Raw genomic sequence first — 26286 nt, 5'->3', positions numbered from 1 at the left:
ATCAGGAATAAGGTGGGCGAACTTAAGGCATTGATCGGTACTTGGGACTACGATGTGGTGGCCATCACGGAAACTTGGATAGAAGAGGGGCAGAAATGGTTGTTGGAGGTCCCTGGCTATAGATGTTTCAACAAGATTAGGGAGGATGGTAAAAGAGGTGGGGGGGGGGGGGGGGGGGGTGGCATTGTTAATTAGAGATAGTATAACAGCTGCAGAAAGGCAGTTTGAGGGAGATCTGCCTACTGAGGTAATATGGGTTGAAGTCAGAAATAGGAAAGGAGCAGTCACCTTGTTGGGAGTTTTCTATAGGCCCCCCAATAGCAGCAGAGATATGGAGGAACAGATTGGGAAACAGATTTTGGAAAGCTGCAGAAGTCACAGGGTAGTAGTCATGGGTGACTTCAACTTCCCAAACTTTGAGTGGAAACTCTTTAGATCAAATAGTTTGGATGGGGTAGTGTTTGTGCAGTGTGTCCAGGAAGCTTTTCTAACACAGTATGTAGATTGTCCGACCAGAGGGGAGACCATATTGGATTTGGTACTTGGTAATGAACCAGGGCAGGTGATAGATTTGTTAGTGGGGGAGCATTTTGGAGGTAGTGACCACAATTCTGTGTCTTTCACTTTAGTAATGGAGAGGGATAGGTGTGTGCAACAGGGCAAGGTTTACAATTGGGGGAAGGGTAAATACAATGCTGTCAGACAAGAACTGAAGTGCATAAGTTGGGAACATAGGCTGTCAGGGAAGGACACAAGTGAAATGTGGAACTTGTTCAAGGAACAGGTACTGCGTGTTTTTGATATGTATATCCCTGTCAGGCAGGGAAGAGATGGTCGAATGAGGGAACCATGGTTGACTAGAGAGGTTGAATGTCTTGTTAAGAGGAAGAAGGAGACTTATGTAAGGCTGAGGAAACAAGGTGCAGACAGGGCGCTGGAGGGATACAAGATAGCCAGGAGGGAACTGAAGAAAGGGATTAGGAGAGCTAAGAGAGGGCATGAAAATCTTTGGTGGGTAGGATCAAGGAAAACCCCAAGGCCTTTTACACATATGTGAGAAATATGAGAATGACTAGAGCGAGGGTAGGTCCAATCAAGGACAGTAGCGGGAGGTTGTGTATTGAGTCTGAAGAGATAGGAGAGGTCTTGAACAAGTATTTTTCTTCAGTATTTACAAACGAGAGGGGCCATATTGTTGGAGAGGACAGTGTGAAACAGACTGGTAAGCTCGAGGAGATACTTGTTAGGAAGGAAGATGTGTTGGGCATTTTGAAAAACTTGAGGTTAGACAAGTCCCCCGGGCCTGACGGGATATATCCAAGGATTCTATGGGAGGCAAGAAATGAAATTGCAGAGCCGTTGGCGATGATCTTTTCATCCTCGCTGTCAACAGGGGTGGTACCAGAGGATTGGAGAGTGGCGAATGTCGTGCCCCTGTTCAAAAAAGGGAATCGGGATAACCCTGGGAATTACAGGCCAGTTAGTCTTACTTCGGTGGTAGGCAAAGTAATGGAAAGGGTACTGAGGGCTAGTATTTCTGAGCATCTGGAAAGACACTGCTTGATTAGGGATAGTCAGCACGGATTTGTGAGGGGTAGGTCTTGCATTACAAGTCTTATTGACTTCTTTGAGGTGACCAAGCATGTGGATGAAGGTAAAGCAGTGGATGTGGTGTACATGGATTTTAGTAAGGCATTTGATAAGGTTCCCCATGGTAGGCTTATGCAGAAAGTAAGGAGGCATGGGATAGTGGGAAATTTGGCCAGTTGGATAATGAACTGGCTAACCAATAGAAGACAGAGAGTGGTGGTGGATGGCAAATATTCAGCCTGGAGCCCAGTTACCAGTGGCATACCACAGGGATCAGTTCTGGGTCCTCTGCTGTTTGTGATTTTCATTAAGAACTTGGATGAGGGAGTTGAAGGGTGGGTCAGTAAATTTGCAGATGATACGAAGATTGGTGGAGTTGTGGATAGTGAGGAGGGCTGTTGTCGGCTTCAAAGAGACATAGATAGGATGCAGAGCTGGGCTGAGAAGTGGCAGATGGAGTTTAACCCTGACAAGTGTGAGGTTGTCCATTTTGGAAGGACAAATATGAATGCGGAATACAGGGTTAACGGTAGGGTTCTTGGCAATGTGGAGGAGCAGAGAGATCTTGGGGTCTATGTTCATAGATGTTTGAAAGTTGCCACTCAAGTGGATAGAGCTGTGAAGAAGGCCTATGGTGTGCTAGCGTTCATTAGCAGAGGGATTGAATTTAAGAGTCGTGAGGTGATGATGCAGCTGTACAAAACCTTGGTCAGGCCACATTTGGAGTAGTGTGCAGTTCTGGTCACCTCATTTTAGGAAGGATGTGGAAGCTTTGGAAAAGGTGCAAAGGAGATTTTCCAGGATGTTGCCTGGAATGGAGAGTAGGTCATACGAGGAAAGGTTGAGGGTGCTAGGCCTTTTCTCATTAGAACGGAGAAGGACGAGTGACGACTTGATAGAGGTTTATAAGATGATTAGGGGAATAGATAGAGTAGACAGTCAGAGACTTTTTCCCCGGGTGGAACACACCATTACAAGGGGACATAAATTTAAGATAAATGGTGGAAGATATAGGGGGGATGTCAGAGGTAGGTTCTTTACCCAGAGAGTAGTGGGGGCATGGAATGCACTGCCTGTGGAAGTAGTTGAGTCGGAAATGTTAGGGATCTTCAAGCGGCTATTGGATAGGTACATGGATTAGGGTAGAATATGGAGTGTAGATTAATTTCTTCTTAAGGGCAGCACGGTAGCATTGTGGATAGCACAATTGCTTCACAGCTCCAGGGTCCCAAGTTCAATTTTGACTTGGGTCACTGTCTGTGTGGAGTCTGCACATCCTCCCAGTGTGTGCGTGGGTTTCCTCCGGGTGCTCCGGTTTCCTCCCACAGTCCAAAGATGTGCAGGTTGGGTGGATTGGCCATGATAAATTGCCCTTAGTGTGCAAAATTCTATGATTAACCTAGGATAAAAGTTTGGCACAACATCGTGGGCCGAAGGGCCTGTTCTGTGCTGTATTTCTCTCTCTAAGCCATGGATTGGCCCTCTTACCCCCTTTGCTTTTGTGCCAGACAGGAATGAACAGTTGCTGTTGTTCCCCCATGCATTCCTTGAATGTTTGCCATTGCCTATCCACTGTCATCCTTTCGAGTAACTCTCGCCAATATATCAAGGCCAACTCACGACTCATATCTTCATAGCTCCCATTATTAAGATTCAGCACCCTCGTCTCCAAATCAACTACTTCCCTCTCCATCGTGATACAAAATTCTAGCATGTTAAAAGTCGCTCATCCCCAAGAGGTCTCGTACAGCCAGATTGGCAATGATTCCCTTCTCATTACACAGTACCCAGTCTAAGATGGCGTGCTCTCTGGTTGGTTCCTTCACATATTGGTTGAAGAAAATCATCCTGTATACACTCCAGGAATTCCTCTTCTAAGGCATTGTGGCTAATTGGATTTGCCCAATTTTTGTGAAGATTAAAAGCACCCATGATCACCGATATTCCCTTGTTACATGCATCTCTAATATTGTGTTTAATGCCATTCCCAAACTCACCATTGCAGTTTGGGGGTCGATACATGACACCCACTAATATTTGTTGCCCCTTGGTATTTATCAACTCTACCCATACATATTCCACATTGTCAGAGCTAATATCCTTTCTCACTACTGTGTTAATTTCCTCTTTAACCAGCAGTGCCATGCCATCACCTTTTCTTTTATGTCTGTCCTTCCTAAATACCGAAAACCCTGGGACATTCAGTTCCCATCCCTGGTCACCCTGCAGCCATGTCTCCGTAATGCCAATTATATCATACCCATTTGTATCTATCTGCGTGATTAGTTCATCCACTTTATTGTAAATGCTCCGTGCATTAAGACACAGAGCCTTTAAGTTTGTCTTTTTCACATAGTTTGTCTTGCTCACAATATTTTTCTTTATTGCCCTGTTTGAATTTTGCCCTTGGTTTCTCCACCTATCACGTTTCTTACTCACTTTTCTACCGTTTATTTTTGTTCTTGCTCATTCTTTCTCTGACTCTTTGCATAGGTACCCATCCCCCGGCATATTCATTTAAACTCTTCCCAACTACTCTAGCAAATAGACAATCAGTTCCAGACCTGCCCAGGTGTAACCCGTCCAGTTTGTACAGGTCCCACGTCCCCCAGAACCGGTCCCAATGCCCCAGGAATCTGAAACCCTCCCCCTGACACCATTTCTTCAGCCACATATTCATCCAATATATCCTGTCATTTCTACTCTGAATAGCACGTGGCACTAGTAGTAATCCTGAGATCACTACCTTCGAGGTCCGATTTCTTAACTTCCTTCCTAACTTCCTGTATTCTGCTTTTAGGACCTCATCCCTTTTTTAACCTGTGTTGTTTGTATCGATGTGTGCCACGACCACTGGCTGTTCACCCTCCCCCTCCAGAATGTCCTGTACCTGCTCAAAGACATCCTTGAACCGAGCACCAGGGAGGCAACATGTCATCCTGGAGTCTGGTTTGCGGCCACAGAAACGTCTGTCTAATCTCCTTACAATTGAATCCCCTATAACTATTGCATTGGCACACTTATTACCCCTCCCCTCTGCAGCAGAACCAACCATGTTGCCACGAGTTTGGCTGTTGCTGTTTTCCCCTGAGAGGCTATTTCCCTCAACAGTATACAAAATGGTATATCTATTCTGCAGGGGACTGGCCACATGAGATTTCTGCACTACCTGCCTCGCTCTCTTGCTCTGTCTGGTGGTCACCGATTCCCTTCCTGCCTGCGGAGTCTGAGCCTGCGGTGTGATACTACTCATTTAGTACCTCGCCTATTTCCTCTGGCTCAACACATAGATTCCCCCCACTGTACTTAAGTGGTCCAATCCTTTCCCTCACCATCCTTCTTGCTTTTTACATATGAACTGTTTAAAAAAGGAGGTAGGCAGAAAGCAGGAAATTATAGGCCAGTGAGCTTAACTTCGGTAGTAGGGAAGATGCTGGAATCTATCATCAAGGAAGAAATTGCGAGGCATCTGGATAGAAATTGTCCCATTGGGCAGACGCAGCATGGGTTCATAAAGGGCAGGTCATGCCCAACTAATTTAGTGGAATTTTTTGAGGACATTACCAGTGCAGTAGATAACGGGGAGCTGATGGATGTGGTATATCTGGATTTCCAGAAAGCCTTTGACAAGGTGCCACACAAAAGGTTGCTGCATAAGATAAAGATGCATGGCATTAAGGGTAAAGTAGTAGCATGGATAGAGGATTGGTTAATTAATAGAAAGCAAAGAGTTGGGATAAATGGGTGTTTCTCTGGTTGGCAATCAGTAGCTAGTGGTGTCCCTCAGGGATCTGTGTTGGGCCCACAATTGTTCGCAATTTACATAGATGATTTGGAGTTGGGGACCAAGGGCAATGTGTCCAAGTTTGCAGATGACACTAAGATGAGTGGTAAAGCGAAAAGTGCAGAGGATACTGGAAGTCTGCAGAGGGATTTGGATAGGTTAAGTGAATGGGCTAGGGTCTGGCAGATGGAATACAATGTTGACAAATGTGAGGTTATCCATTTTGGTAGGAATAACAGCAAACGGGATTATTATTTAAACCATAAAATATTAAAGCATGCCGCTGTTCAGAGAGACTTGGGTGTGCTAGTGCATGAGTCACAGAAGGTTGGTTTACAAGTGCAACAGGTGATTAAGAAGGCAAATGGAATTTTGTCCTTCATTGCTAGAGGGATGGAGTTTAAGATTAGGGAGGTTATGTTGCAATTGTATAAGGTGTTAGTGCAGCCACACCTGGAGTATTGTGTTCAGTTTTGGTCTCCTTACTTGAGAAAGGACGTACTGGCGCTGGAGGGTGTGCAGAGGAGATTCACTAGGTTAATCCCAGAGCTGAAGGGGTTGGATTATGAGGAGAGGTTGAGTAGACTGGGACTGTACTCGTTGGAATTTAGAAGGATGAAGGGGGATCTTATAGAAACATTTAAAATATAAAAGGGAATAGATAGGATAGATGCGGGTAGGTTGTTTCCACTGGCGGGTGACAGCAGAACTAGGGGACATAGCCTAAAAATAAGGGGAAGTAGATTTAGGACTGAGTTTAGGAGGAACTTCTTCACCCAAAGGGTTGTGAATCTATGGAATTCCTTGCCCAGTGAAGCAGTTGAGGCTCCTTCATTACATGTTTTTAAGGTAAAGAAGGTGAAGAATAAAGGGATTAAGGGTTATGGTGTTCGGGCCGGAAAGTGGAGCTGAGTCCACAAAAGATCAGCCATGATCTAATTGAATGGCGGAGCACGCTCGAGGGGCCAGATGGCCTACTCCTGCTCCTAGTTCTTATGTTCTTATGAATAAAAAGCTTTAGAATTCACCTTAATCCTATTTGCCATGGAGTCGGACCCAAATTTTGCCACGCAGTCGTGTGTGCATAAGTAGTATAGTTGGGGCTAAGTACGCAGCCTTGCAGGGCCCCTGTATTTAGGACTATCGTGGAGGAGGTGTTGTTTATTCTTACTGATTGTGGTCCATGGGTCAGAAAGACGAGCAAGCAGTTGCAGAGTGAGGAGCCAAGTCCTAGGTTTTGAACCTTTGATACGAGCTTGGCTGGGATTATGGTGTTGAAGGCGGAGCAGTAGTCAATAAATAGGAGTCTGATGTAGGAGTCTTTGTTGTCGACATGCTCCAGGGATGAGTGTAGGGCCAGGGAAATGGCGTCTGCTGTGGACCGGTTGTGGCAGTATGCGAATTGCAATGGACCTTGGCATCCTGGGAGTATGGAGTTGATGTGCTTCAAGACCAACCTCTCGAAGCACTTCATTACAATTGATGTCAGGGCCACCGGACGGTAGTCATTGAGGCGCGTTGCCTGGTTCTTCTTTGGCACTGGTATGATGATGGTCTTCTTGAAGCAGGTGGGGATCTTGGAGTGGAGTAGGATCAGGTTGAAGATGTCCGCGAACACATCGGCCAGCTAGTCTGCGCAGGCTCTGAGTGCACGACTGGGGACCCCGGCCGGACCCATCGCCTTCTGAGGATTCACCTTCAGGAAGCCTGGTATGACTTTGGAAGCTGGGACGGTGGGTATGGGTGTGGCCGGGGCTGCAGGGGCAGTCAACAGCGGATTGCTGGTTTCCTGCTCGAACCGAGCATAGACTGCATTGAGTTAATCGGGGAGGGGTGTGCTGCTGTCAGAGCTACTGTAGACTACTGTATGGTTTAACCTTGTCACAACTGCTGAGAGTCTGTAATGCTAATCTGTGACTCTAGCTTGGTCTGATACTGTGTCTTGGCATCCCGGATGGCTTTGCGGAGGTCGTACCTGGATTTCTTATTTGGTCAGGATCGCCTGGCCAGAACGGATCAGACCTGGCCTTCCCGATTAAGCCATGGTTTCCTGTTGGGGAACAATGAGTTGATTTGTTTCACTGATGTTGATTAAGAAACTATATTCCCCAGGGAAGACCTCCCTGTATTTCTTCAGAATAGTGCTATGGGGGTCTTGGTCACCTTGGATCGATAGGCCTTGGTTTAAGGTCTCATCAAGCTGGAACCTCAAACAATACAATACAAAACAATACAAAAGCCTAGATTTTGGCATCACATCTCTGGTGTAAGACTTAAACCCACATCCGTGTGACTTAAGTTTTAGTGCTACCAACTTAGCTATGGTTAATAAATAGGATAAAGGAACTTTTTTTTATAGCTCTGCACTAGAGAGGGTGCAGAGGAGATTCACCAGGATGTTGCAAAGGAGTATTTTAGTTATGAAGAGAGGCCGGAAAAGCTTTGGTTGTTTTCTTTGGAACAAAGCAGTCGGAGAGGAGATCTGATTGAGGTGTATAAGATTGAGGGGTAAAGGGCATCATGGTGGCACAGTGATCAGCACAGTTGCTTCACGGCTCCGGGGTCCCAGGTTGCACATTCTCCCCTTGTTTGCGTGGGTTTTGCACCCACAGCCCAAAGATGTGCAGGGTAGGTGGATTGGCCACGCTAAAATTGCCCCTTAATTGAAAGAAATGAATTGGGTACTCAACATTTAAAAAAAAAAGATATTCAAAAAAGAAAGATTGAGGGTTAAGGACAGGGTGGAAAGAAAGCATCCGTTCCCCTTGGATGAAGGGTCAACAACAAGGATCCACAATTTTATGGTGAATGGCAGGAGATTTTGATGAGGTGGGAAATCTCCCAGAGGGTAATGGGAATCTGGAGTACACTGCCTGGGAGGGTAGTTGGAGGCAGGAAACCTCGCAATCTTTAAAAAGTACTTGGATGAGCACTTTGAGGTTTCATAATATTAAGGGCTTTGGGTAGCACAATGGAAGCACTGTTGCTTCATGGCTCCGGGGTCCCAGGTTCGATTCCCGGCTTGGGTCACTGTCCATGTGGAGTCTGGACGTTCTCCCCGTGTCTGCGTGGGTTTCCTCCGGGTGCTCCGGTTTCCGCCTACAAGTCCCAAAAGACGTACTTGTTAGGTGAATTGGACATTCTGAATTCTCCGTGTACCCAAGCAGGCGCCGGAATGTGGCGACTAGGGACTTTTCACATATCTTCATTGCGATGTAAGCCTGGTTGTGACCAATTATTAAAAATATTGGTCTTGTTGAAGTCGCCGGCCACGATGAACAAGGCCTCCGGGTATTCTGTTTCGTTGTTTATAACTGTTCATCCAGAGCCTTCTTCACTTCTGCCTGAGGTGGGATGTAGATCCCTGTGATAATGGCTGAAGTGAACTCACGTGGAAGATAGTATGGGCGGCACTTCATGGTCAAGTATTCCAGGTCCGGGGAGCAATAGGTCACCAGGGTCTCCACATCCAAGCACCAGGAGGACTTGTTGAGGAGGCAAACACTTTGAGCCTTTGCTTTGCCTGATGACATGGTGCAGTCCGCCTGGTAAATTGAGAAGCCTTCAGGTTCTATGGCACAGTCAGGGGTGAGCCATGTCTCTGTGAAACAGAGCACACAGCAGTCTCTTACTTCCCTCTGAGAGGTAAGTCTAGCGTTAAATTCGTCCAAGTTGTTTTCAATCGCTTGGAGGTTTGCCAGAGGTATGCCGGGGAGAGGAGTCTTGTAACCGTGTTGCTTTCGTCTTACTCTGACCTGTCATTCACCTTTGTGCAATTATATGTTTTTTTCCATAAGTTTGATACTTTCCTTAACTTCTTTAATTAATCATGGATGGTGGCTCCTCCCTTTAAAAAGTTATATCCAGCAGGAATGTACTTATTCTGAGTATTCTGAAATATCCCCTTAAATGCCTGGTACTGCTTCCCTATTGATCTATCCTCAAGCTTAGTATTCCACTTTACTCACCTAGCTTTATTTCTGGAGCAACAGAATGAAAGAATAGGTAATTATGCTTAACCTGGCTCAAACTTTGTTTAGACCACAGTCCATGCAGTTCTGGTCACCATTTAATAATAAGGTATAGAGGGTAAGGTATAGAGAGGGTCAGAAAAGGTGTACAAAAATACTTTGACATTCATATCAGGAAAACAATTGATAGGCTGGGTCTCATTTTTAAAAAAATGATGGCTGAAGGATGATCTAATAAAAATCTTGAAAGTTCTGGAAGATTTTAATGGAGTTGACACAGAGAGAGGGGTTGTTCTTGTGGAGAAGAGTATATCTACTGGCCATCACTACAGTAACTGAGAAATCCAATGGGAAATTTAGAACATTTCTTTACCCAAAGATTGTTAAAAATGTGAAACTCATGTTGGCACATGGTGGGAGTGGTTAGCACTGTGCTTCACAGTTACAGGGACCCGGGTCCAATTATCGGCTTGAGTGACTATCTGTATGGAGTTTGCACATTCTCCCCATATCTGCGTGGGTTTCCTCCGTGTGCTCCCATAGTCCAAAGATGTGCAGGTTAGCTAAATTGCCCCTTTATGTCCAGGGTTGCGTAGATAAGGTGAAAGAGGTTATTGGAATACGGAAGAGAAGTGGGAAGGAAAAGACAAAGTAGAGGGTGTGTTGCCTCTATGGTGCAAATATCACTTTCTAGTTATCAGCCAAAATTGAGAGCAGGAGTCTCTGTCGGCCAATGCCGGAAACAGGAAAGGCAATTGGGCGGGAATTAGTCAGGAAGCCAAAATCGTGGCCAGCGCCATTCTCTGGAGCCTCGACAGTGGTGTCAATGTATTACGTAAAATAAACGCCGTTTTCATATCATTAGTGGGCCGACCCGGTATTCTCTGGTACTTCCACAATGCTCTGCCTCCACCGGGAAGAATTCCCGATCGTGAGTTTCATTTGTTTTAAATGTCGGGAAACAGGCTGTTGTAGGACGCGCAGAGGTGTGACCATGGGCTGTGGCTCCTGCTGCTGGCAGGGCTCGGTTTGGGGGGGGGGGGGGTAGTTTGCCAGGTCCGGGGGTGACAAAGGGATGGGCAGTGGGGTCAGGGTACCCCCCCCCCCCCACAGGACCTGTGAACAGGGCGCCCAGGCACGGAGTGCCATTGCGGCAGCCTGCAAGGCAGCCATCTTGCTGTGCACCCCACTGGTCGTGCAGTATCACATTGTTGTATGTATGGTCTGCCCATATGCAGGGTAGGTGGTGGTGTAGTGGTACTGTTACTGGACTAGTATTCCAGAGACCCAGCGTGGAACTCTGGGGACACAAGTTCAAATTCCACAATGGCAGATGGTGAAATTTAAATGCAATAAAAATCTGGAATTAGAAGTCTAATGATGACCATGAAACCACTGACGATTGTCATCCTTACCTGGTCTCAACTTCATGTGACTCTGGAAAGGTCTAGCAAACCACTAGGGCAATTAGGGATGGACAATAAATGCTGGTCCAGCCTGTGATGCCCCCATCCCATGAAAAATCCAATTAGCCATGTTTATCATTACAACATGTATTATTACATTACAAAAGCTAAATTTTGAAAGTGTTAAATTGATTGCTAAATTCTATGGATGAATTAATTTTCTGAAAGGTGGTGCATATTGAAGCAAATTAAAATTTACCTGTTACAGATAATTGAACAGGGTTGCTGTGATGTGACAGCACCTCTCTTCCTGAAACTATTTTAGAATCCTGACAAGTATACAATCCTCTGTCCCAATCAGAAATGGAATTGATCCGGAGTCTGGCCCACCGCCGCTTTTGGTCTGTACGAGTCAGCAATTTGTTATTTCTGTAGAAAGTGAATGCGCCACTGTTATTGCTGGTGAGACTGGTACATGTCATTGTGGCCGCTTCTCCTTTTATGTACACACCTGCATGTTGGTCCAGGCTAATTCTTGGTATCAGCAAAGGATCTGAAATTTTCAAAAAAGTTCAGAATGTTATTTAATGTAAAATACATTTTACAGAATTGATAATAAGATGACGATGATAGGATATTAGGATGAAGATGATTCTGGATTTGGAGGATTCTGGCTTGAGGATGATGAGGATAATGATAAATAGGGGACGATGATAGGGTATAAGGGTGATTCTTGATTGTCGATGCTCCTGGATTGGGAATGAGGCTGATTCTGGAATGAGGATGATCCTGGATTGGGATGAGGATGATTCTGAATTTGGGATGAGGATGATTTTGGATTGTGGATAATGCTGGATAGTGGAATAGGAGGTTCCTGGATTGAGGATCGTACTAAATTGCAGATGGGAATGATGAAGATCCTGGATTGAGGATTCTCTTGGAATTTGGCTGATGATCCTGGTTTGGGGCTGATGATGATCCTGGATTGGGGATGCGGAAGATCCTTGATTTGGAATGAGGATGATGATGGACTGAGGATGAGAATACCGGATTTGGGATAAGGATGTTCCTGGATTGAGGTTTATCCTGAATGGATGATCCTGGATTGAGAATTATTCTGGATTGAGGGTAATTCTGGGATGGTTTTGGATTGTGGATGAGGATGATTCTGTATTGGGCATGATTATTATTATGAATTGAAGATATAGATTGAGGATATGGATGACTCTAGATTGACGATGATTATGGATTGGAGATGAAGATGATATTTGATTGAGGATGGGGATGAGCCAACATTGAGCATCATGACAACAATGGGTAGGGGATGATTCTCAATTGTTGATGTTGCTGGATGAGGGATGATGATGATTCTGGAGTGAGGATGGTACTGGACTGGGTGTGATCCTTGATTGAAGCTGAGAATGCTCCTGAATTGGGATGAGGATGATTGTGGATTGGGGCGAGGATGAATTTGCATTGTGGATAATCCTAGATTGTGGACGAGGATTTGCCTGGATTGGCGAAGTTTCAGGATTGAGAATGATACTAAATTGAGGTATCTGGATTAATGCTGAGGATGATACTGAACTTGGAATGAGAACAAAGAAAAGTACAGCCCAGGAACAGGCCCTTCGGCCCTCCAAGCCTATGCCGACCATGCTGCCCGACTAAACTACAATCTTCTACACTTCCTGGGTCCGTATCCCTCTATTCCCATCCTATTCATGTATTTGTCCAGATGCCCCTTAAACGTCACTATGATCCCTGCTTCCACCACCTCCTCCGGCAGTGAGTTCCAGGCACCCACTACACTCTGTGTAAAAAAACTTGCCTTGTACATCTCCTCTAAACCTTGCCCCTCACACCTTAAACCTATGCTCTCTAGTAATTGACCCCTCTACCCTGGGGAAAAGCATCTGACTATCCACTCTATCTATGCCCCTCATAACTTTGTAGACCTCTATCAGGTCGCTCCTCAACCTCCGTCGTTCCAGTGAGAACAAACCGAGTTTATTCAACCGCTCCTCATAGCTAATGCCCTCCATACCAGGCAACGTCCTGGTAAATCTCTTCTGCACCCTCTCTAAAGCCTCCACATCCTTCTGGAAGTGTGGCGACCAGAATTGAATACTATACTCCAAGTGTGGCCTAACTAAGGCTCTGTACAGCTGCAACATGACTTGCCAATTCTTATACTCAATGCTCTGGCCAATGAAGGCAAGCATGCTGTATGCCTTCTTGACTACCTTCTCCACCTGTGTTCCCCTTTCAATGACCTGTGGACCTGTACACCTAGATCTCTCTGTCTTTCAGTACTCTTGAGGGTTCTACCATTCACTGTATATTCCCAACCTGCATTAGACCTTCCAAAATGCATTACCTCTCATTTGTCCGGACAAACTCCATCTGCCATCTCTCCGCCCAAGTCTCCAAACGATCTAAATCTGCTGTATCCTCTGACAGTCCTCATCGCTATCCGCAATTCCACCAACCTTTGTGTCGTCTGCAAACTTACTAATCAGACCAGCTACATTTTCTTCCAAATCATTTACACATACTACGAACAGCAAAGGTCCCAGCACTGATCCCTGCGGAACACCATTAGTCACAGCCCTCCAATTAGAAAAGCACCCTTCCATTGCTACTCTCTGCCTTCTATGACCTAGCCAGTTCTGTATCCACCTTGCCAGCTCACCCCTGATCCTGTGTGACTTCACCTTTTGTACCAGTCTACCATGAGGGACCTTGTCAAAGGCCTTACTGAAGTCCATATAGACAACATCCACTGCCCTACCTGTATCAATCATCTTTGTGACCTCTTTGAAAAACTCTATCAAGTTAGTGAGACACGACCTCCCCTTCACAAAACCATGCTGCCTCTCACCAATACGTCCATTTGCTTACAAAAGAGAATAGATCCTGTCTTGAAGAATTCTCTCCAGTAATTTCCCTACCACTAACGTAAGGCTCACCGGCCTATAGTTCCCTGGATTCTCCTTGCTACCCTTCTTAAACAAAGCAACCAGATTGGCTATTCTCCAGTCCTCCGGGACATCACCTGAAGACAGTCAGGATCCAAAGATTTTTGTCAAGGCCTCAGCAATTTCCTCTCTAGCCTCCTTCAATATTCAAATGAGAATAATCCTCAATTGAGGTTGATCCTAAAGTGAGGATGATCCTGAACTGAGGATTATCCTGAACTGAGGATGCTCCTGAATTGAGGATGTATCTGAATTGAGGATGATTCTGGAATGAGGATGATCCTGAATTGAGGTTGGTACTAGATCAAGGATGGGGAGATCCTGGATTGTGGATGATTCTGGATTGAGGTTGATCTTGAATTCAGGATGATCCTGGATTGTGGATGATTCTGGATTGAGGTTGATCTTGAATTCAGGATGATCCTGGATTGAGGTTGATCCTGGATTGAGGTTGATCTTGAATTCAGGATGATCCTGGATTGAGGTTGTTGGTTTTAGCACAGGGCTAAATAGCTAGTTTTTAAAGCAGACCAAGGCAGGCCAGCAGCACGGTTCAAATCCCGTACCAGCCTCCCCAAACAGGCGCCAGAATGTGGTGACTAGGGGCTTTTCACAGTAACTTAATTTGAAGCCTGCTTGTGACAATAAGCAATTTTCATTTCATTTTGAATTCAGGATAATCCTGAATTGAGGTTGTGGCGATTCTCGTTTGAGGATGATTCTGGATTGAGGACAATTCCAAATGGAGGCTGATTCTTGATTGGGGATGAGGATGATTCTGGATTGGGGATGTGTGTGATTATGAATCATGGATATGGATGATTCCGATTGAGAATGATTATGGATTGGGAAAGATGACGACATTTGATTGAGAATGAGGATGACCTGGATTAAGGATGAGGATAATTTCTCAATTGTCAATGTTGCTGGATTGGAGATGAGGATGATTTTGGAGTTAGGATAAGGATAATTTTGGATTGTGGATAATCCTGCATAGGACCAAAGATTCCTAGATTAAGAAAGTTACTGCATGAAGATGATCCTAAATTGAGGATGATCCTGGATGGAGGATGATCCTGGATTGGGGATGATCCTGGATTGGGGATGATCCTGGATTGGGGATGATCCTGGATTGGGGATGATCCTGGATTGGGGATGAGGATCATCCTGGATTGGGGGTAAATAAGATCCTGGATTTAGGATGAGGATGAATCTGGATTGATGATGAGGATGATACTAGACTGGGAATGAGGATGTTCCTGGATTGAGGCTGATCCTGAATTAATGATGATCCTAGATTGAGATGGTGAGATCCTAGATTGAGGGCGATTATGCATTGAGGACGATCCTGGATTGAGGATTATCCTGGATTGGGGTTGAGGATGATCCTGGATGGGAGGTGGGGACGATCCTCGATTTGGGATAAGGAATATCCTGGATTTGAGATGAGGATGAATCTGGATTGACGATAAAGATATTACTGGATTGGGGATGAGTATGTTCCTGGATTGAGATTGATGGATCATTATCATCCCCAATGGATAATTTTCAATTAATTCTAATCTTGGATTGAAGATGAGGATGGTCTTGCATTAAGGGTGGTCCTGGTTTGCAGATGAAGGTGATTCTGGATTGGGGATAATGATGATCCTGGAATGAGGAGGGGGAGGAGCCTGGGTTTCGGCTGATAGTGGATTTTGTTTGATCCTGGTTTGCACTGTAAATTCTATGATAATCTATTATAATCTTGGTTTGCGGTTGATCCTCGTTTGAAATTGATCCTGGATTGACGATGATCCTGAATTGAAGATAAGGATGATTAGGAATTGGGGATGAGAACGATTTAGGATTGTGGATGATTCTGTATAGGGGTTGACAAAAATACTGGATTTGGGATGAGGATAGTTCTGAATTGACAATGAGGATAATACTGGATCGTGGATGATGAAGATCCTTGATTGAAGATGTTGCTGGATTGAGGATTATCCTGGATGGAATTTGATTCTGAATTGATGATGAAGCTGGATTGAGAATGGGGAAATCCTGGATTGAGGATGAACAAAGAAAATTACAGCACAGGAACAGGCTCTTCGGCCCTCCCAGCCTGCGCCGATCCAGATCCTTTATCTAAACCTGTCTCCTATTTTCCAAGGTCTACTTCCCTCTGTTCCCACCCGTTCATATACCTGTCCAGATGCATCTTAAATTATGCTATCGTGCCCGCCTCTACCACCTCCGCTGGTAAAGCGGAACGCACCCACCACCCTCTGCGTAAAAAACTTTCCACGCACATCTCCCTTAAACTTTCCCCTTCTCACCTTGAAATCATGACCCCTTGTAACTGACACCCCCACTCTTGGGAAAAGCTTGTTGCTATCCACCCTGTCCATACCGCTCATAATTTTGTATACCTCAAATCAGGTCCCCCCTCAACCTCCATCTTTCCAACGAAAACAATCCTAATCTACTCAACCTTTCTTCATAGCTAGCACCCTCCATACCAGGCAACATCCTGGTGAACCTCCTCTGCACCCTCTCCAAAGCATCCACATCCTTCTGGTAATGTGGCGACCAGAACTGCACGCAGTATTCCAAATGTGGCCTAACCAAAGTCCTATACAACTGTAACATGACCTGCCAACTCTTGTACTCAATACCCCGTCCGATAAAGGCAAGCATGCTGTATGCCTTCTTGACTACTCTATCAACCTGCGTTGCCACCTTCAGGGTACAATGGACCTGAACTCCCAGATCTCTCTGTACATCAATTGTCCCCAAGACCCTTCCATTGACCATATAGTCCGCTCTTGAATTTGATCTTCCAAAATGCATCACCTCACATTTGCCTGGATTGAACTCCATCTGCCATTTCTCTGCCCAACTCTCCAATCTATCTATATTTTGTTGTATTCTCTGACAGTCCTCCTCGCTATCTGCAACTCCGCCAATCTTAGTATCATCTGCAAACTTGCTAATCAGACCACCTATACCTTCCTCCAGGTCATTTATGTAGATCACAAACAGCAGCGGTCCGAGCACGGATCCCTGTGGAACACCACTAGTCACCCGTCTCCATTTTGAGACACTCCCTTCCACCACTACTCTCTGTCTCCTGTTGCCCAGCCAGTTCTTTATTCATCTAGCTAGTACACCCTGAACCCCATACGACTTCACTTTTTCCATCAACCTGCCATGGGAAACCTTATCAAACGCCTTACTAAAGTCCATGTATATGACATCTACAGCCCTTCCCTCATCAATTAACTTTGTCACTTCCTCAAAGAATTCTATTAGGTTTGTAAGACGTGACCTTCCCTGCACAAAACCATGCTGCCTATCACTGATAAGTCTATTTTCTTCCAGATGTGAATAGATCCTATCCCTCAGTATCTTCACCAACAGTGTGCCTACCACTGACATCAAGCTCACAGGTCTATAATTCCCTGAATTATCCCTGCTACCCTTCTTAAACAAAGGGACATTAGCAATTCTCCAGTCCTCCGGGACCTCACCCGTGCTCAAGGATGCTGCAAAGATGTCAGCAGGGTAGCATGGTGGTTAGCATAAATGCGTCACAGCTCCAGGGTCCCAGGTTCCAGGTTCGATTCCCGGCTGGGTCACTGTCTGTGTGGAGTCTGCACGTCCTCCCCGTGTGCGTGGGTTTCCTCCGGGTGCTCCGGTTTCCTCCCACAGTCCAAAGATGTGCGGGTTAGGTGGATTGGCCATGCTAAATTGCCCGTAGTGTCCTAATAAATGTAAGGTTAGGGGGGGGGGGGGGGGGGGGGGGGGGGTTGTTGGGTTACGGGTATAGGGTGGATATGTAGGTTTGAGTAGGGTGATCATGGCTCGGCACAACATTGAGGGCCGAAGGGCCTGTTCTGTGCTGTACTGTTCTATGTTCTATGTCTGTTAAGGCCCCAGCTGTTTCAACCCTCGCTTCCCTCAGTAACCTGGGATAGATCCCATCCGGTCCTGGGGACTTGTCCACCTCAATGTCTTTTAGAATACCCAAAACTTCACCCTTCCGTATGACAACTTGACCTAGAGTATTTAAACATCCATCCCTAGCCTCAACATCCGTCTTGTCCCTCTCCTTTGTGAATACCGATGCAAAGTACTCATTAAGAATCTCACCCATTTCCTCGGAGTCCATGCATAAATTCCCTCTTTTGTCTTTGAGTGGGCCAATCCTTTCTTTAGTTACCCTCTTGCTCCTTACATACGAATAAAAGGCTTTGGGATTTTCCTTAACCCTGTTAGCCAAAGATATTTCATTACCCCTTTTAGCCCAGGATAACCCAGGAATCAGCAGTCTCATCTCAAATGACGAGGACCTGTCACCTGCAGCTCAACTGCAAGGTATGGGGACAATGCCTAGCAATGCAGGTGAGGTGGAGCCGACAAAGCCATCACAGCCAGTATGCAAGGAGCTGCAGGTAATTGCTGTGAAGCTGAAGATTTCAGCAGACCACCACAGCCTATCATGTCAGCACGACATGTTAAAGAGTTAGCAACGCAGACAGACCCGCCCATTGAGCCAGCCAGCAGCAGTAAATCAAGTGCTCCAAAAGCTAATAGAAAAAAACAAGGTCACTGGCAGGTATCCTCACAAAGTACTTTTAAAGAAGACATCGAAGATGAAGAGACGGAGAGTCAGTAATGATGCCAACAAAATAGGTATCAGCAGTGTGGCTGAAACCAGTGTTCAGCCAGAGGGCAGAGGCATCTCCAGTGATGCTCCAGCATGCCAAGAGGAGGTGAAACCGCCAACCCCAGTTCCATTCACTATGCCGACAGTGGAAACCGAGGGGCTCCTGTATGTTGATGAGGTCACAGATGGGAGCGTGGTCACACCACCCAGAGATAATGACATGATCAAACCTCTACACACACATCGGCTCACAACGACGACCAGTGCCATGCCTGAAGCTGTGACAAAAAAGACAACCAAGAGATAAAGTGGAACACTTCAGTGTCCAGTGGGGGCATGATAGCACAGTGGTTAGAACAGGTGCTTCACAGTTCCAGGGTCTCAGATTCGAGTCCCGGCTTGGGTCACTGCCTGTGCGGAGTCTGCTCAGGTTTCCTCCCACAGCCCAAAGATGTGCAGGTTAGGTGGATTGGCCATGATTAATTGCCCTTAGGTTAGGTGGGGCTGCTGGTTTATGGGGATAGGCTGGAGGGGCTTAAGTGGGGTGCTCTGTCCAAGAGCCGGTGCAGACTCAATGGGCCCAATGGCCTCCTGCTGCACTGTAAATTCTATGATTATGAAAAGACAGGGAGGACTACCGAATTCCACCAGCTAACCAGTATCGAAAGCACTTGCAGGTAGCAAGCAACAACGAGCCAGAGAACAAAAGCGAAAGCGACTGGTAACACAAATATGGCAGTCTTGGACACAGGCCCTTCAAAGACACAGGGCAAAGCGTAAGAAAAGCAAGAAGCCGGCAAGCAAGCCAGGTTCTGCACAAGTGGGCACCAACTTGAAACGATGACATCTGCACAGAATGCAAATGGACACTTTGTGTAAAACATGCTCACTGTACCAGCTACACGCCAAACCTGTGTAAAACAATGTGTAGCGTTGCCTGTAAAAATAATTTTACATTAATGTTTTGTGAGGAAGGGGGATGTGGTTATATGCCTATGGGCAATATAATAGTTGCATGGTGTGCGACCTCCAACCAGCAGGTGATGTTACAGGCAAGAGATTATCTCTTCATTCACCTGAGGAAGAAGCAGTGCTCCGAAAGCTCATGTTTGAAACAAACCTGTTGGACTTTAACCTGGTGTTGTGAGACTTCTTACTGCGCTCACCCCAGTCCAACGCCAGCATCTCCACATCATGACCACAGACAATGGCATCTGTCTGTTTACCCTCCTATTTCAGGATACCCTGCAGCTGTTTAGAAACATCCAGGAGGCAACGCACTATTTTAGAGTCCTGTTTGTGGCCTCAGAAACGCCTGACTATCGAGTCTCCTACTACTATCACTAGCTTGGACTTAGCATGACCCTGCTCTACAGCAGAACCAGTTGTGGTGCCACAGACCTGACTGCTGCTGGTATGTTCCCCTGAGAGGCTCTCTCTTTCCCCCCCCCTCCCCCCCCAAAACAGTAACCAAAATGGTATACCTGTTTGAGAGGGGAATAGCCAAAGGAGGCTCCTACCTTACCTGCCTGCCACTCTGGCGGTCACCCTGTCTGAACCTCTGGTGTGACCACCTTCCTGAAGTGAGTGTCTATCACACCCATTTCCCCATGTATGCTTTGTAATGAGTCCAGCTACTGCTCCAACTGAACTACACGGTCTGTGGGGAGATGCAACTGGTCACACTCCCCGCAGACCTAGTCGTCAGGTACGCTAGAAAGCTCCCTGATCTCTCACATTTGGCAGGAGGAGCATATCACTGCCCTAACTACCATCTCTACCCTTGTACACTGAAAAAAGATATAAGAATCTTACCTTGCTTGTCCTCCTCACAGTACCTTTTTTTTTTAGTTAGAGGAGGAGGGAGGGAGGGAAACACTAATGTTGTGTTTCGGACTTAACCGGTCCTTGACACCAGTTCTTCGGCGACCCACAGTGGTTACCCACAGTACAGCTGAGGTGACAGTGTTGACATCTCCCAGAATCCTCTTCTGCCGCCTCTGCTGGATGATGATCTTCCTCCTGTTTGTCACTGGAGGGGTTCTTCAGCTAGCCACAGTGCAGTCGTGGTGACGGAGTTGACTTCTCCCAGAATCCTCTTCTTCCACCTCTGCTTTGCAAAGAAAAGCTAGTTGGTTGATGCATTAGAAATAGAGGTACCAGTTACAGCTAGGAAGGTGGAAGTAGAGTCATAGAGGTTTACAGCATGAAAACAGACCCTTCAGCCCAACTTGTCCATGCCGCCCAGTTTTTAACCACTAAGTTAGTCCCAATTACCCGCATTTGGCCCATATTCCTCCATATCCTTCTTTCCGATATAATTGTCTAATGCTTTTTAAAAGACAAAATTGTACCTCTACTGCTGCCTCTGGCAGCTCGTTCCAGAAACACCACCCTCTGTGTCAAACAAATTCCCCATTGGACCTTTTTGTATCTCTCGCCTCTCACCTTAATCCTATGCCCTCTAGTTCTAGACTCCCCAACCTTTGGGAAAAGATGTTGACTATCTACCTTATCAAATGCCCCTTATTATTTTATAGACCTCTATAACATCACCCTGAAGCCTCCTTCGGAACAATGTCCCAATCTATCCAGCCTCTCCTTATAACTCAAATGATCATGTCCCGGGAGCATCCTAGTAAATCTTTTCTGCACTCTTTCTAGTTTAATAATATCTTTTCTGTAATAGGGTGACCAGAACTGAACACAGTATTCCAAATGTGGCCTTACTAATGTCTTGTACAACTTCAGCAAGACGTCACAACTCCTGTATTCAATGTTCTGACCAATGAAACCAAGCATGCTGAATGCCTTCTTCACCACCCTGTCCACCTGTGATTCCACTTTCAAGGATCTATGAACCTGTACTCCTAGATCTCTTTGTTCTATAACTATCCCAAACACCTCATCATTAACTGAGTAGGTCCTGCCCCAATTCGATCTACCAAAGTCTCACATTTATCTAAATTAAACTCCATCTGCCATTCATCAGCCCACTGTCCCAATTGATCAGGATCCCACTGCAATCCGAGGTAACCTCTTTCATTGTCCACTGTGCCATCAAGCTTGGTGTCATCTGCAAACTTACTATCCATGGCTCCTAAATTCTCATCCAATTCCTTACTATAAATAACAAATAACAGTGGACCCAGCACTGATGATACCTGAGGCACACCACTGGTCACAGGCCTCCAGTTTGAAAAACAACCACCTTTATGTCTTCTGTCATCAAGCCAACTTTGTATCCAATTGGCTACCTCACGCTGGATCCCCTGAGATTTAATCTGTACAACAACCTACCATGTTGACAAATGTGAGGTTATCCATTTTGGTAGGAATAACAGCAAACGGGATTATTATTTAAACGATAAAATATTAAAGCATGCCGCTGTTCAGAGAGACTTGGGTGTGCTAGTGCATGAGTCACAGAAGGTTGGTTTACAAGTGCAACAGGTGATTAAGAAGGCAAATGGAATTTTGTCCTTCATTGCTAGAGGGATGGAGTTTAAGACTAGGGAGGTTATGTTGCAATTGTATAAGGTGTTAGTGCGGCCACACCTGGAGTATTGTGTTCAGTTTTGGTCTCCTTACTTGAGAAAGGACGTACTGGCGCTGGAGGGTGTGCAGAGGAGATTCACTAGGTTAATCCCAGAGCTGAAGGGGTTGGATTATGAGGAGAGATTGAGTAGACTGGGACTGTACTCGTTGGAATTTAGAAGGATGAGGGGGGATCTTATAGAAACATTTAAAATTATGAAGGGAATAGATAGGATAGATGCGGGCAGGTTGTTTCCACTGGCGGGTGACAGCAGAACTAGGGGGCATAGCCTCAAAATAAGGGGAAGTAGATTTAGAACTGAGTTTAGGAGGAACTTCTTCACCCAAAGGGTGGTGAATCTATGGAATTCCTTGCCCAGTGAAGCAGTTGAGGCTCCTTCATTACATGTTTTTAAGGTAAAGATAGATAGTTTTTTGAAGAATAAAGGGATTAAGGGTTATGGTGTTCGGGCCGGAAAGTGGAGCTGAGTCCACAAAAGATCAGCCATGATCTAATTGAATGGCGGAGCAGGCTCGAGGGGCCAGATGGCCTACTCCTGCTCCTAGTTCTTATGTTCTTATGTTCTTATGTGGTACCTGTCAAAGGTCTTGCTAAAGTCCATGTGGACAACGTTGACTGCACTGCCCTCATCTACCTTCTTGGTTACCCCTTCAAAAAACTCAATCAAATTTGTGGGACATGATTTTCCATTCACAAAGCCATGCTGACTGTCCCTAATCAGTCATTGCCTCTCTAAATGCCTGTAGATCCTGCCTCTCAGAACACCCAACAACTTACCCACCACAGACGTTAGGTTCATTGCTCTGTAGTTCCCAGGCTGTTCCCTGCAGCCCTTCTTAAACAAAGGCACAACATTTCCACCCTCCAATCTTCAGGCACCTCACCCGTGGCTGTCAACGATTCAAATATCTCTGCTAGGGGAACCGTAATTTCCTCCCTAACCTCCAAAAACGTCCGGGGATACATCAGGTCCTGGGGACTTATCTGCACTGTTGTGCTTTAAGACTTCCAGTACCTCCCTCTCTGTAATATGTACATTCCTTAAATGAAGAGATTGCCTAACATTTAAATTTGAAAGAGATGCTCGGAAAACAGGAGAACCCACAAAGTAGTGTGGCATCAAGGACATTTTCCATTGGGGCAATTGAGCTGGAGAGCGTGCGGTTGCAGTTCGAGCATGAAAGGGAGATGCAGAAATGCAGCAAAAACGAAACTGAGGAAAAAAGAACTGGGCAATAGAAATAAGATGGAAATGAGGAGGTTGGAATTAGAGGGGAGAAAGAAAAATAGAGAGAGAGGAAATGGAAAGATAGGGGAAAAAGAAAAAAAGAGGAAAAAGAAAGCGAGAGAGGAAAAGGAAAAAAGTGAGAGCCTTCCAGTTTAAGGCACAGGAAATGAGCAGGGAGCTGCCAGAAAGTAAGTGGGAGCATAATCTTAGACCGGAATCCAGTGGCGATATGTTTAAATGTATACAGGCTGTCCCAAAATTTAAAGAGAAGGCGGGTTCGTAAAAGGCAGGTCGTGCCTCACTAATTTAGTGGAATTTTTTGAGGACATTACCAGTGCAGTAGATAACGGGGAGCCGATGGATGTGGTATATCTGGATTTCCAGAAAGCCTTTGACAAGGTGCCACACAAAAGGTTGCTGCATAAGATAAAGATGCATGGCATTAAGGGTAAAGTAGTAGCATGGATAGAGGATTGGTTAATTAATAGAAAGCAAAGAGTTGGGATAAATGGGTGTTTCTCTGGTTGGCAATCAGTAGCTAGTGGTGTCCCTCAGGGATCCGTGTTGGGCCCACAATTGTTCACAATTTACATTGATGATTTGGAGTTGGGGACCAAGGGCAATGTGTCCAAGTTTGCAGATGACACTAAGATGAGTGGTAAAGCGAAAAGTGCAGAGGATACTGGAAGTCTGCAGAGGGATTTGGATAGGTTAAGTGAATGGGCTCGGGTCTGGCAGATGGAATACAATGTTGACAAATGTGAGGTTATCCATTTTGGTAGGAATAACAGCAAACGGGATTATTATTTAAACGATAAAATATTAAAGCATGCCGCTGTTCAGAGAGACTTGGGTGTGCTAGTGCATGAGTCACAGAAGGTTGGTTTGCAAGTGCAACAGGTGATTAAGAAGGCAAATGGAATTTTGTCCTTCATTGCTAGAGGGATGGAGTTTAAGACTAGGGAGGTTATGTTGCAATTGTATAAGGTGTTAGTGCGGCCACACCTGGAGTATTGTGTTCAGTTTTGGTCTCCTTACTTGAGAAAGGACGTACTGGCGCTGGAGGGTGTGCAGAGGAGATTCACTAGGTTAATCCCAGAGCTGAAGGGGTTGGATTATGAGGAGAGGTTGAGTAGATTGGGACTGTACTCGTTGGAATTTAGAAGGATGAGGGGGGATCTTATAGAAACATTTAAAATTATGAAGGGAATAGATAGGATAGATGCGGGCAGGTTGTTTCCACTGGCGGGTGACAGCAGAACTAGGGGGCATAGCCTCAAAATAAGGGGAAGTAGATTTAGAACTGAGTTTAGGAGGAACTTCTTCACCCAAAGGGTTGTGAATCTATGGAATTCCTTGCCCAGTGAAGCAGTTGAGGCTCCTTCATTACATGTTTTTAAGGTAAAGATAGATAGTTTTTTGAAGAATAAAGGGATTAAGGGTTATGGTGTTCGGGCCGGAAAGTGGAGCTGAGTCCACAAAAGATCAGCCATGATCTCATTGAATGGCGGAGCAGGCTCGAGGGGCCAGATGGCCTACTCCTGCTCCTAGTTCTTATGTTCTTATGTTCTTATGATAGAAAGTTATTCTTAGGGCTTTCGAAAATGTAGCAATGCAAATGGTATGGCCAAGAGCAAAGTGAACATTAAAGTACAACTGGAGTGTGGTCTAGTCTCTGGTCTAGTCATTATCGGGCTGGGTACAGGACATTCTGGAGGGGGAGGGTGAACAGCCAGTGGTCATGGTACACATCGGTACAAACGACATAGGTAAAAAAAAGGGATGAGGTCCTAAAAGCTGAATACAGGGAGCTAGGAAGTAAGCTAGGAAATCGGACCTCAAAGGTCGTGATCTCAGGATTACTACCAGTGCCACGTGCGAGTCAGAGTAGAAATGACAGGATATATTGGATGAATATGTGGCTTAAGAGATGGTGTCCGGGGGGGGGGGGGGGGGGGAGCAAGACAAACAAAGTGAAAAAGACAAACTTAAAGGCTCTGTGCCTTAATGCACGGAGCATTTGCAATAAAGTGGATGAACAAATCGTGCAGATAGATATAAATGGGTACGATACAATTGGGACTATGGAGACGTGGCTGCAGGGTGACCAGGGATGGGAACTGAATGTCCCAGGGTTTTCAGTATTTAGGAAGGACAGGCATAAAAGAAAAGAACCAGCTCCCTGCTGGTTACAGAGGAAATTAACACAGTAGTGAGAAAGGATATTAGCTCTGATAATGTGGAATCTGTATGGCGAGAGTTGAGAAATACCAAGGGGCAAAAAACGTAAGTGGGTGCCATACATAGATCCCCAAACTACAGTGGTGAAGTTGAGAATGGCATTTAACACAAAATTAGAGATGCATGTACGAAGGGAATGTCTGTGATCATGAGTGATGTTAATCTTCACAAAAATTGGGCAAATACAATTAGCTACAATGCCGTAGGTTAGGAATTCCTGGAGAGTATCCTGGTTTTCTTGACCAATATGTGGAGGAACCAACCAGCTAGCAAGCCATCTTCGACTGGGAACTATGTTATGAGGAGGTAATCATTGCCAATCTAGCTGTTCGAGACCCCTTGGGGATGAGCGACTATCACATGATAGAATTTTGTGTGAAGCTGGAGAGGGAAGTAGTTGATTCGGAGACTGCGGTGCTGAATATTAATAAAGTAAAAATACCGGGCAGTACGGTAACACAAGTGAATAGTGCAAAGAACAAAGAAAAGTACAGCACAGGAACAGGCTCTTGGGCCCTCCAAGCCTGTGCCGACCATGCTGCCTGTCTAAACAAAAATTTTCTACACTTCCGGGGTCTGTATCACTTTATTCCCATCCTGTTCATGTATTTGTCAAGATGCCCCTGAATTGTCACTATCGTTCCTGCTTCCACCACCTCCTCCGGCAGCGATTTCCAGACACCCACTAACCTCGGTGTAAAGAACTTGCCTCGTACGTCTCCTCTAAACCTTGCCCCTCACATCTTAACCCTATGCCCCCTAGAAATTGACCCTGGGAAAAAGCCTCTGACTATCCACTCTGTCTATGCCCCTCATAATTTTGTAGACCTCTATCAGGTCGACCCTCAACCTCCGTCGTTCCAGTGAGAACAAAT

At 45.6% G+C, this 26286-nt stretch overlaps 1 protein-coding gene across 1 annotated transcript in view; it reads right to left on the bottom strand.

Moving 5' to 3' along the window:
- LOC119954010 overlaps positions 1 to 26286 on the bottom strand; it is a 188258-nt gene that overhangs the window by 69155 nt on the left and 92817 nt on the right. Inside the window, exon 3 of the mRNA XM_038778788.1 lies at positions 11011 to 11304. Coding sequence (XP_038634716.1) covers positions 11011 to 11304 — 294 coding nt within the window. The remainder of the gene's footprint in view (positions 1 to 11010; positions 11305 to 26286) is intronic.

Source organism: Scyliorhinus canicula, chromosome 19, assembly GCF_902713615.1.
Source record: "Scyliorhinus canicula chromosome 19, sScyCan1.1, whole genome shotgun sequence".
Classification (NCBI taxonomy): domain Eukaryota; kingdom Metazoa; phylum Chordata; class Chondrichthyes; order Carcharhiniformes; family Scyliorhinidae; genus Scyliorhinus; species Scyliorhinus canicula.
This window is presented reverse-complemented; position numbering and strand designations above follow the sequence as displayed.